At 41.4% G+C, this 12,691-nt stretch overlaps 1 protein-coding gene across 1 annotated transcript in view; it reads right to left on the bottom strand.

The window, feature by feature from the left end:
- Positions 1-12,691, bottom strand: part of SLC24A3 (solute carrier family 24 member 3) — a 560,288-nt gene that overhangs the window by 167,511 nt on the left and 380,086 nt on the right. Inside the window, exons 4-5 of the mRNA XM_033939286.1 lie at positions 4,726-4,800; positions 980-1,064 (exon numbers count right to left, since the gene is read on the bottom strand). Coding sequence (XP_033795177.1) covers positions 980-1,064; positions 4,726-4,800 — 160 coding nt within the window. The remainder of the gene's footprint in view (positions 1-979; positions 1,065-4,725; positions 4,801-12,691) is intronic.

Below are 12,691 nucleotides of genomic sequence, written 5' to 3'. Positions count from 1 at the left end.
AACAACACTGCCAATATTCAGTCTCAGTGCCTGGCACTGAGTATCAAGGGATAATTTGTGTGCCCTAGTGGTGAGTTGGTGCTGCTACAGCTTTGATGGAATTGTGTCACGGTGTACGGTCCTCATTTAAATCAACCATTTAGCCAACAGCGATCAGTGTTTAAACAATACACTCAATATTGGAGGGGCAAGCGTATAATTTGGCACAGAGAATTTTACCATATGTGTACTTTCAAGACTTTAAAGTAGTCTGCAGTTTTCATGCCGCTTGCAGCTGTGGGCTGAATTAACCCTGGGTATTCAATGCTGGGTCATATTTGGCACCCAGTATTGAATATCCAGGTATGTGCTGCCCGCCAAATGTTAATCAGGCACTGGCTGATAGAGGGGTATAGATAGAGGATAACTATACAGGTCCTGGACCTCATGGGTCGCTGCGTGAGCGGACTGCTGGGCACGATGGACCTATGGTCTGATCCAGCAGAGGCACTGCTTATGTTCAAACTGGCGATTGTTTGTCTCATTGGATAAAGTTAGGATAGCCTTTTTGCTGTCCTAGCCTTATCTACTTACTTAGGTGGGAGTGTGTGGCTGCAGCCTCAGCACCCTGAGGTTGTGGGTTCAAATCCCACACTGTTCCTTGTGACCCTGGGCAAGTCACTTAATTCCCCATTGCCCCAGGTACATTAGATAGAGTGTGGGCCCACCGGGACATATAGGGAAAAATATTTGAGTACCTGAATGTAAACCACTTAGGCTATAAGTGATATATAAATTCTAAAATAGTCAGATAGTGGACTGAATATTGCTGCTAACTAATTAAGTTCTGGCTTTGCCCCTGGACTGTCCCTGGCATTCACAGCCAATATTCAGCAGAACTAACCATTAAGGGCTGTAGAATATTGCCAGATGGCCAGCTCAATAAGGTTTAATCAAGTAAGGGTTCTAAGTTTTTAAAAAAATATATATATATAGTTACCTATTATAGATGTAAACAGTTCTGGAGCAGAACTCCCAGCTGCCATGAAAGTTGCCCCTGCCACATCTTCACTGAGATGCAAGCGCTGCAAAGAAGAACATGAGAAGTGAATAACCCATTACTGCCCCAGGACTAACGATTCATGCAGAAGTTAAAGCACACATACAGTGATTCAGGTTCCTCTGTCACATTTTATTTCAGGATTGAGAAAATAATCAGGTCCATAACATTATATTGGAGGGGGGAGCCAGTAATTATGTGAGCGGCGGCCATATTTAGGGTTATCAGATTTTCCTGAAGGAAAATTCGGACCCATGGCCACTCCCCCAGGCCTGCTTAGTTCTGCCCCGTCCCCAGCCCCACCCCTTAACCTGTTTGTGCTTTGGGACGGCATCCACGCATGCGATGTGATGATGTGAGCATGCGATACGCTGACATTGTGTGTGTGCATGTGATGTCACTGCATTGCATCCGCGCATTCACAGATGCTGTCCCGACATCGAAAGCTTTTCAAAACCCGGAGGTCATATCCGGAGAAAACCGGAAGTCTGGTAACTCTAGCCATATTCAGTGCTGATGCCCACATAGCCAAGCAGGCTGACAGGAATGTAGAACAGGCAGTCCTATCTTTCCTCAGCTAGCTATGTGAGTGCCAACCATTTCATAGTCTCTCCTCATGGCATCCTTACCTGCCTCTCAACCCCCCCAACTCCCAATATTCAGCATCTCTCTCCTCGACACCTGAAGGTGTCCAGTCTCTCCCTTTCTGACCATGCTCAAGACCTGCCAGCTCCTACCATCTCCAAATTTCCTGTTTCAGAGGGGGCAGAAACTGGCAAGTCTTAAGCATATGCAGATGTAGATGTTCAAGGACCCATGCTGGCTAGTCACAATGCCTTTCTGCAGTGTTGCTGCCCCAGTAGAGGAAAGTTAAAAAAAAAAACTCCTTGTGGCGGGAGCCTCTTTATAATGGCAGGTCTTCCCGGTATGTCCTGGGATGCACTGGGGAAGGCCTAATGCTCTGATTGGCCCATGCACCTAAGAACCCTCCTATGGGAGGGACCTTAGCTGTCTATGCCAATTAGGGCCCCTTAAGCCCCTCCCTGCAAAGGCTTGAAAATATTTTATTGAAGTTGGTACTACGTTGCATGTGAAATTGGAAGGTGCACCAAGGTTAATGAGCGCTGAATGGCAAGAGAGTATCTTGCTCAATTTGTCTCTAGCATGCGCTTTGTATATTTGATACCAGTTTCATATTTTATCCTAACATACCATACTTGATATATGATAAACTGGAATTAGAATGAGAGAGGACTCGAGTAGCTGTGCTAGTCCTAGAGAAAACTAGAATCTTTGTAGGGTGGGATAGTTCAGTTTGTAGGTCCTTTAATAGATATCACAAATTGCACAGATTCTCTTAGTACAATAAGGGAGTATTTAATATCTACATTTTAAGAAAACTGATGCTGGGATTCCAAAAGAGCCAACTTTGCAAAATGAGCAGGAGTATTAAATAAACCAGGGGTCTTGCCAGAACTTGATTTTGGGGGTTGCCCAGGGTTGAAATGGAGGAACCAATCAGTTCCTCCCTTGCTGCCCTCCATCATAACTTTGCTAGTTGGGATGCTCAAGCCCTACCAATCGAAGGCATTCTCTGCTCGAGGCCGGGGCTATGTTGCCTGAGGAACAAGAAAACAAGCAGCTCCTGTAGCTTCCGATGCCAGCATGAACTGTTTGCTAACTTTCTGTTGTTCAGACTGCATGGCTTCAGGCTCCAACGGTGAATCTCTTTGGCTGATGGGGCTTAAGCATCCCCGCCAGCCGAACATTTGGCTCAGCTAGTAACCTAGTAACATATTAAATGACGGCAGATAAAGACCTGAATGGTCCATCCAGTCTGCCCATAAGTTATTCTCATTAAAAAATACATGATTAGATTAACTTGTCTCTTCTTTGATATTTCTGTGCCGTAGTCTGTAAAGTCTGGTATTGTCCTAGGTTCTTTCTGTTTCTTCTAGTTGCAGTGACCTAGTGCACTATGGGATATGTAGTTTTGTTTCTTGCATGTGAAATACCCCTTGCAGGTACCAACATGAACTGGGGGGGGGGGGGGGAAGTGTTGGAAAGCCAGGACTCATTTGAAGTTTCCATCAGAAATCACTGGTAGCTCTGAGGTAGCCAAGAATGTTTCCATTGGAGGAGATAGTTGGGATAATTCAGGGACAATGAAGGGTACACATATCTGCAGATGTGTGTGAAAACTTATTCTTGAAAAGGTGATCCAGTCCCTCCTATCGGTGCCCTTCTCTTCAACTGCCAATTCCAGACTCTGTCCCTTCTACCTTGCTGTACCGTATGCTTGGAACAAGCTGCCCGAATCCCTATGGCAGGCACCGTCTCTGGCAGTGTTCAAGGCCCAGTTAAAAGCCCACCTCTTCGAAAGTGCTTTCGACTCCTAACTCCTCTCACATTGGATTCTGCATCCCTAACCCTGTATGTCATGTCTGTCTGTCCAAGTTAGACTGTACACTCTTCTGAACAGGGACCGTCTATAAATGTCAAAATGTACAGCGCTGAATTCAACACAAATTACTCAATCCTGGACCCAAAGACTTTGCTAATGACCGAAGGTGCTTAAACATCCACTGTATTCACAGAGCTGTCACCTATGAACTTGTTTTTTTTATACACTCACACCAAAGTTCCGAATATAGGAGAGTGTGCAAAACAGCTTCTTAATTGCTTCACTGTAAGGGGTGTAATGGCATGCCGCACCATGAAAATCTCTCTTTATTTGAATTAATTTCCCATTTTCATTTTCATTTATTATATTATATTATATATGCTGCATATATGGTGAAAGAAAGAAAAGAGACGGGAGATATGATAAAGACATTTAAATAAATTTATAATATGTATCAATGTAATGGAGCTGTATGCTTTATTGCTGGACCACTTTTGTACAATAGTTTGCCTGGATATATTCGTTTTTGCACTTAATTGCAAAAATTTAAGAAATTCCTGAAGCCTTATCTATTTATACAGGCATTTTCTGTTATGCAATCTTTTAGGCTTGGACAGACAGATTCTACAGCCACTCTCAGACATGTTATCTGTATGTTTTGAAAGGTAGATTACCAACAGTATAATTTCTGGGCAGGTTTTGTAAGAGATAAGCTTTTGTGACAGTTTTGTCTCTTGTGTGATATTCTTTTGTGTGTTTTATTCTAAGCTGCTTGGTTTCGGGTAAGGTACAAGTATTTTAAATAAAAATAAATCAACGATTTCTCTTCCCCATTACAGGTGTTGATTAGCTTTGGCTAACTATAAAGAAATGATCACTTCCTTTCCATGCAATGTTATTTTGTATTCTCCTCCTACCGTCATCTCTTCCATCTTCATATATACACCCACCTCTTCCATTCACACATCTAACAAAGTGGATTCTTGTTCTCAGAAATCATGCCTCAGTACATTTGTTAATTGACAAGGTGCTACCAGCCTTTATGCCTGTTTAGCTGTTACAGAACAACATGGTTACCCCTCTGGAAACACCTGAAATTACTATGTACCCCAATGCTATTATTTCTTCTTAAAAACATTGCCTTTTACCATGATATACTTTGAATCAAAGCTCCACAGGAAGTCCTAAAGCCTACAGCTCAAATTTAGTCACTGGCTATAAAATCACTGCTGAACTGATACTTTAACGAGTGCCCGCTAACCTTGTAAAGCCAGATACTTACTTCACAGATCTTTTCCAAGGATGGGACAAAGAAGTCGTCACAGACGATTGCCAGAGCATAAAACATATACATAGCCTGGAAGAAAAAACACATGTTTACAGTTGAGAGGCGCTGAGCAAGCTAAGAGGTAATTTGTAACTGTTAAGCTCAAATTTCTTAAATCTTGGAACAGCATTTTGATTCATGAATTGAATTTATTTTTATCTGTGCAATTATAATATTGAAGTGCAACATTATGAAGGTGGGTTTATAAGGGTTACAGGCTAAAAAAAAAAAAAGGGTTATATTTAGATCTATAAATCATCACACATGTAGTGATTTTAGAAGAGGTGTTACTTATATGTGCATAACTCCTGTATGCACATATTTCAAAGGGATGTATTCTGGGCATGGCTGGAGAAACCTAAAACGTATATGGTGGCAATTCCATCAGTGGGCATCTCTTTTCAGGTGTTGTGATGTTTCACAATATGAACCTATTCTATAACAGCACCTGGCTGGCTAGATTCTATTATAGAAGACTAATATAACCCAGTTTGATATATTTAGGCTCTGCAGCCATCGGCCTGGTATAACTGAAAGGCACCAAAATGCAGCAACAGCATGTGTAACTTATAGAATTCCATAAGATACATGCATTACTGGGAAGCCCTGCCAGAAACATACCTAGCTTAGTTGCCACCTAGAACAGAATACCCTCCCTCCTCCAGGGGCATTACCTCCAACCCAAGCAGTACAGGGGAGCAGCAAGCAGTCGCAGAGCCACAGTGTACAGGCCGGAGCTGTTGGATCGGACAGTCTCCGTCCCCTCTGACGTCATCTTCCTGTTCTGGGGCTTGCAACTGGCAGAGCCGACAGCCATGGCCTGTACATTGCAGCTCTGTAACTGCTTTCTGCACCCCCCTTGCTGCCTGAACCCAGACTGCACCCACTGCCCTGCCCTTGGTACACCACTGAACCCTGCCCATGCTCCGCCCACCTGTACATCCCCTTGCATTTGAGCACTATAGCATTTATGGGCACCTTTCTAGAACACCATTAATGTACATAAGTGTGACTTTTCTCTGTACTTATGCATGCAAAGGAATACCTAGTTAGATTTTACATATGGCACCTGAAAAGAAATGCCAAGTGCTGTTCTATAAATGGTGCTTAAAGTTAGACACAGTTTGTAGAATAGTGCTTATACCCGGGAACCGTGGCTAATTTTAGGCACATCTATTTACACCAGTGGTCTCAAACTCGCGGCCCAGGGGCCACATGTGGCCCGCCAAGTACTATTTTGAGGCCCTCGGTATGTTTGTCATAATCACAAAAGTAAAATAAAACAGTTTCTTGTTCATATGTCTCTTTAGCTATAAATTACAATATTATGATTAAGACTTAGCCAAAAGGAAAGATTTATAAACTATAAAGAGTTTTATCTCATGCAAAATTATCATTTCATTAATAAGACATTAACTATTTTTTTCTGAGGCCCTCCAAGTACCTACAAATCCAAAATGTGGCCCTGCGAAGGGTTTGAGTTTGAGACCACTGATTTACACCAACTGAAAAATGGTGTAAATCCTCATGTCCAAATTAGGTACAGACCCCCTTACTCTATAACTATGCATGTAAATCCAAGGAGCATACCATGACCTATCCATTTCCATGTCCCCTATTTTTTGACTCGTGCGTAAAATTTAGCCATGGATCCCAGGCCTAAATTTACACACACAACTTATTGGCACCAATAATTGCTCATTAAGATCCCAATTATTGGTGCTAATTGGCTCATTATTCAATTAAATTGTGCCGCAAATTGGGTACAAGTCCAATTTGCATGCACAATTTTTAGCACATTTTATAGAATTCAGAGGTCTATGTACTCCCTGTTTTGCAATGGCAATACACATAGGCAAAGAGAACTGTTTTGGCGGGATATCAAATTTTAATAAACATACACTTTAAAAAAAATGTCCCCAGATATTGCTCAGTCATGCATAAGTGCCAGCCAACTGCTTGTTTGGTCCTTGTTTATTGCAGGAGTGATTGAAAGGGAAACCATGCTTACCTTTGTGGTGTAAAAACCAGCTGAAAAAACAAACAAACTGTGACTTTTAGATCAGGAAGGCCCGAATTCTAAAAACAGTGCCTTACGTTAGGTAGCAGTAGGTGTCCTAACACCGCCTATCTTAACTGCTTTAATGTCAGGTCAAAAGGTCAAAAGCGCGCCGGGACAAAGGCGCGAGCAGACAACTGAGCGCAGCGTGGAGGCGCACGCCGAAGAAAAAGACTGTTTTTAGGGGCTACGACAGGGGGTGTGGGGGGGAACCCCCCCCACTTTACTTAATACAGATCGTGCCGCGTTGTGGGGGCGTTGTGGGGGGTTTGGGGGGTTGTAACCCCCCACATTTTACTGAAAACTTAACTTTTCCCCCTAAAAACAGTCTTTTTCTTCGGCACGCGCCTCCGTCATGCGCTCAGTTGTCGGCGCGCACCTTTGTCTTCCGCGTTATTGTCTATGAACCAGGCCTGTATAACCTCAATTGCAAACGTTATCTACCTATTGCTCTGGGATACTAACTGAGACATTAACTTTGCAACAAAAAGTGGACAAATTGGGGAAAAAAAAATCACTTGAACAAGAGAAAAAATTGGAAATTCTTGGAGCGCAAAATCAGCTCCTAATGAAAGAAAATGGTAACATTAATTTCAAGATGGAAGTGTTGGAAAATATCACACGGAGACAAAATTTAAGGTTGATTAATTTTCTTAAGTCAATTACCACTTCACCACTAAGATATGTTTAAATGATATCTCTCAGAGATTCCGAAAGTCCCACAAATTTCCTTTCCAGCTATTTCTAAAATTTATTATATTTCCTTGGGGAACAAGAAAACTCTGGAAGAGCATCAAAAATTATTTTAGATGTTTTAAGAGTATTACTGATTAATTTCAGTCTTTGTACTTTTTGAAAGGATATCTATTAGGTGCAGTGAGTGTTATTACAGCATTTAAAAAGTATAGAAGACTAGAAAATATGGCAACAGAAATAATCTTCAGGGTTTTTTCTTTTGTAACACTTTAAAGACACTTATTGAAATATCATCTTATTTTTCATTTTCAAACAGAGCTGGGTCTGATATGACTCAGTAATCTGTAACCCCTGAAATCATTCCTTTATCCTGATGGAATCATGTTAAATTAAAGTCAAAAGCAGGGCTCCATTTCACTCTATTTTAAGAGAATTCTTACCTATAGGCATATCTTTTATTATTTTTTTTCAACTTAGCTATATGCCATGTGTCGTGTACTGTGTGTTTCACAGGTGCAATACTGTACTGCAAAAATAGTGGGAAATAAATGACAGGGAGTTACATGCATCTGAAAAGGCCCTTAGGACAGTCAGAGCCTTAATTAATATCTGGATTATGTTCATACATTTTGCAGTAGAAGCTCAAATTGAGTTACATTAAGGTACACTAGGTATTTCCTTGTCCCTGGAGGGCTTATAATTTGTTTGTACTTGAGGTAGTGGTAGTCTAGTCTAATCTAGTCTTCAATTTATATACCGGGGTCATCTCCCAACGGAGCTCGTTCACACGTAATTAAGACTAGAGCCCATAAGAAAGAGAGCATAAAAGAAAAAAAAGCTGGATTATCGTCAATTCTTTGATACTATAGTTAAGCCATTTAAATGTTGTGTAAACAGCAGAGTTTTCAGGGCTTTATGAAATTGTTGTAGCTGGCCTATCAGTCTAATGGAGTCAGGAAGTCCATTCCACATCTCTACCAGCTTGAAGGCAAAAGATTGACTAAGCTTTCCTATAGACTTAATACCCTTAAAAGAAAGGAAAGATAGTTTATATCTCTGTGTATTCCTCAAATGACTAGATCTGAAGAGGTTCCAATATAAGGGAACTAAAGGATCAAATATTCCATAGAGAAGCTTAAAGATAATGCATGCACATTTAAATTGAATCCTGAAGTGGACTGGAAGCCAGTGAAGCTTTCTCAACAAAGGAGAAACATGATCGTACTTTTGCTTCCCAAATACAAGCTTAGCTGCCTTATTTTGTATCAGCTGAAGTCGTTTTAGACTACCCTGCTTAATGCCTAAATAGACTGAATTACAATAGTCTAGCAACAGTATACAGGATTAACAATAAAAGAACCACATCTGTTATCGGTTAAATACGTTTGTCTGAAGTCTCTAATTGATACATCTTTTGGATATTTGGGTGTAAAGCTTTGTAATAATCTTCCAGCTGATTTGAGAAAAATTTCTTCCTATTCTGTTTTTCATAAAGTTTTCAAAATCCATTATTTTTAATTGTAACAGTTTTATTTGTGGCTTAAAGAATGCTAATTTTAATGCTCTATGCACTCTCTAAAGTTAAAATGGGATAGATTCCGTACAAACGTATGGAAGTTCTTCTTCACCCAGAGAGTGGTGGAAAACTGGAATGCTCTTCCGGAGGTTGTTATAGGGGAAAACACCCTCCAGGGATTCAAGACAAAGTTAGACAAGTTCCTGCTAAACCAGAACGTATGCAGGTAAGGCTAGTCTCAGTTAGGGAACTGGTCTTTAACCTAAGGGCTGCCATGTGAGCAGACTGCTGGGCACGATGGACCTCTGGTCTGACCCAGCAGTGGCAATTCTTATGTTCTTATGTTCTATTATCTACCTATAATCTAGTTTGAGATTAACACGGGCTATCACTAGAAATGCAAAAAGTAATAAAAAAGAAGGGAGAAGCAGATTTTAAGCTTTCACAAGTACACTTCCCCCTCCGTATTCGCGGTTTCCGTATCTATGGATTTGATTATTCGCAGTTTTAAAACAAACGATGCTTTTTCGTTTGTCAGGTTATTTTAAGCCCTGTAAGCTCCCCTCCCTCCCCCCCGTTAAGCCTTACCTAGTGGTCTAGTGGGTTTTCGGGGCAGGAGCAATCTTCCCACGCTCTTGCCGCGTGCAGATCGCTCACAGGAAATGGCTCAAGAGACTACGGGAGCTCAAGGCAGCCATTTCCTGTGAGCGATCTGCATGGGGCAGGAGCGTGGGAAGATCGCTCCTGCCTGAAAACCCGCTAGACCACCAGGTAAGGCTTAAGGAGGGGGAGGCTTTCAGGGCTTAAAATAGACGGGGGAAGTGGTGGTTAGGGGCAGAACTGGCCCGAATATTATTTGCATTTTTTAATATTCAAGGGCCGGCTCTGCCCCTAACCACCGCGAATACGGAGGGGGAAGTGTAAGGAGAATTTATATATTGGTGGAGATGTTATCATGATCCACCAAGTTTTTAGATGGTAAGAATGTGCTTGAATAAGAAAAGAGCAAAAAGCAAACTGCAGACTAATATGTACAAGATGGTCTTCGCTTGTTGTTCTGCAGACCCTGTTGGACTCCTTTTTTTTGGGCTGTCCAAGAATGTGCTTAGATGACAGAATCTTAGCCATTTACCTGCTATTGTGATTCTAGCATAATTCATATTTCCATATTCTATCAATGTGGATTCATTATAACTGTTTTACTACCGTAATTGTCTAAGAATGTTAAAACCTTTTTTCACTGATGAAGAAATTTGTTCATTAAAAAGTTAGCTTGGAGTCAATGATGATCCTTAGATATTTAAAGCAATTCACCAGGGTCATTGCTTTCCCAAACAAACACCCCCTTTTACTAAGCTGCGGTTGAGGTTTCTACCATGGCCTGGAGTGCTAGATGTTACAACGCTGCTCCGACACTCATAAAATTCTGAGTGTTGGAGCAGTGTCGGAGCATTTAGCGTCCCTGGCTACCACAGCTTAGTAAAAGAGAGCCAAAGTAATCCCCTTTTTATTAAACCATAGTGTGGTTTTTCGTGCCGGCCACGATGGTAAAAGCTCCGACGTGCAAAGGAATTCTATAAGCATTAGAGATGTTACCGCCACAGCTGAAGCTAAAAACTGTGCTACGGTTTTGTAAAAAGTGTGTGTGTGGGGTGGGGGGGGTGGGGGGGAGAAGTGATATAGATGGTGGATTCATTCTACCTGAGATCCAACATACGATTGCTTTTTCAATATTTAAGGCCAATTGGTGTGACATATTGACTTGGACCTCTACATATATTCTGAGTTGGATGCCCTCTGCAAAACTGCCCTCCACTGGGTGGCGCAGTAGTTACAGCTGAGGTTGAGAGCTCAAATCCCACACTGCTCCTTGTGACCTTGGGCAAGTCACCTAATCTCCCATTGTGTCAGATACATTAGACAGAGTGTGAGCTCACCAGGACAGATAGTGACAAATGCTTGAGTACCTGAATGTAAACTACTTAGGTTATAAGTGGTATATAAATACTGAAATAAATAAATAAAAATAAATTACGGATGTGCAAATTCAAACAGGTTACTAAAAGTCCACCATCAAAATCCAAGTTTATGGAAAACGGCCCTGTTTTGGCAAGATACCTCATCAGGGACCTTATATTAAACATGCAATGCACTACTGAGGCAGAAAAGATGAGCAGTAGGCAGAAAGTCCTTAAAACCAAATATTCAGAAAAAGGTAAATAAATTAAAAAGGAAAAGAAAGGCAACAAATGAAATAATTACGAGTTAAAATATCATGAATAAAATTCCTACTTATAATGTGCCTCCAAATGGAAAGTTCCTTCCCCAAGCCTTCTAAAACTGCTATAAATGATAAGGTATAATATACAGTGAGGGACATTTTCAATATGACATCCAAATCTGAGTTTGAACATTTTACACAGTGGCGTAGTAAGGGGGTGGGTGGGGGGATGCGGTTCGCCCCGGGGACCATGTTTGTGGGGAGGCAGACACGCCTCCTCCTCTCCATCCCCTCTACCACTCCTCCCATCGCCACATGCACAACCCCTTCCCTTCCCCCATACCTTTAGTGGTTCACCGCCATGAGCAACAACTTCAACGTGTTTCTCAGCTCTCCTGCTGACATCACTCGGGTGCCATTCATAGGAAGTGATGTCATAGGGCGAGCCGCCAGGGTCATGAGGAGCACATTGAAGTTCTTACTCACGGCGGTGAACAACTAGAAGCATGGGGAAGGAGCTGGGGGGGTGGAGACAAGGGCAGGAGAGGAGCGCCTCTGCCCAGGGTACCTCTACCCTCACTACGCCACATGTTTTGTGGAAGACACACAAAAATCCAGTAGCAAACATGACCATTTTTGAAACTAAACTAAAACTTAGCTTTGTCTACCGGATCATCAACCAAACAAAGGAAGCTCGACTCGGTTAACAGTAATTAAAAAACAATGCTAAAATTGCAAGGAGATTAGTTTTCAAAATGTTTAGCAAATAAATTTTTTTTTAATGATTTGCAGAAGAATTGGAATGGACTAGGGCAGGGGTCTCAAAGTCCCTCCTCGAGGGCCGCAATCCAGTTGGATTTTCAGGATTTCCCCAATGAATATGCATGAGATCTATTTGCATGCTCTGCTTTCATTGTATGCTAATAGATCTCATGCATATTCATTGGGGAAATCCTGAAAACCCAACTGGATTGCGGCCCTTGAGGAGGGATTTTGAGACCCCTGGACTAGGTCTCAAAGTTAAAGTAAGTTCATTCCATAATTGAGAAAATTTAAAAGCCAAAGAAAGGCTAAAGTTCTTGACTCCTTTAATACCTTTTCTAGAAGGAAGGGAAAGTTTAAATTGTTGAATGCCTCTAGCATAGGAAAAATCTATAAAAGTTTCATAGCAGAGGAACAAGAGGAATGAAAATACTATATAAAATCTTAAAAGTAATACATACACATTTAAATTGAATCCTGAGATGAACTAGGAGCCAACGAAGGCTCAAAAGGAAAGGAGTCACGTGGTCGAATTTGCTTTTTCCATAAATCAACTTCGCAGCGGTATTCTGAATCAGTTGTAACCTTTGGAGACAGATCTTTGTGCCAAGATAAATAGCATTACAGTAATCAGAGAAAAATCTATCTTTTTATTTTGGAAATGGCC

The sequence above is a fragment of the Geotrypetes seraphini genome, chromosome 3, assembly GCF_902459505.1.
Source record: "Geotrypetes seraphini chromosome 3, aGeoSer1.1, whole genome shotgun sequence".
Lineage (NCBI taxonomy): Eukaryota > Metazoa > Chordata > Amphibia > Gymnophiona > Dermophiidae > Geotrypetes > Geotrypetes seraphini.
Note: the sequence above shows the minus strand (reverse complement) of the source record. Positions and strands in the feature narration are given on the sequence as shown.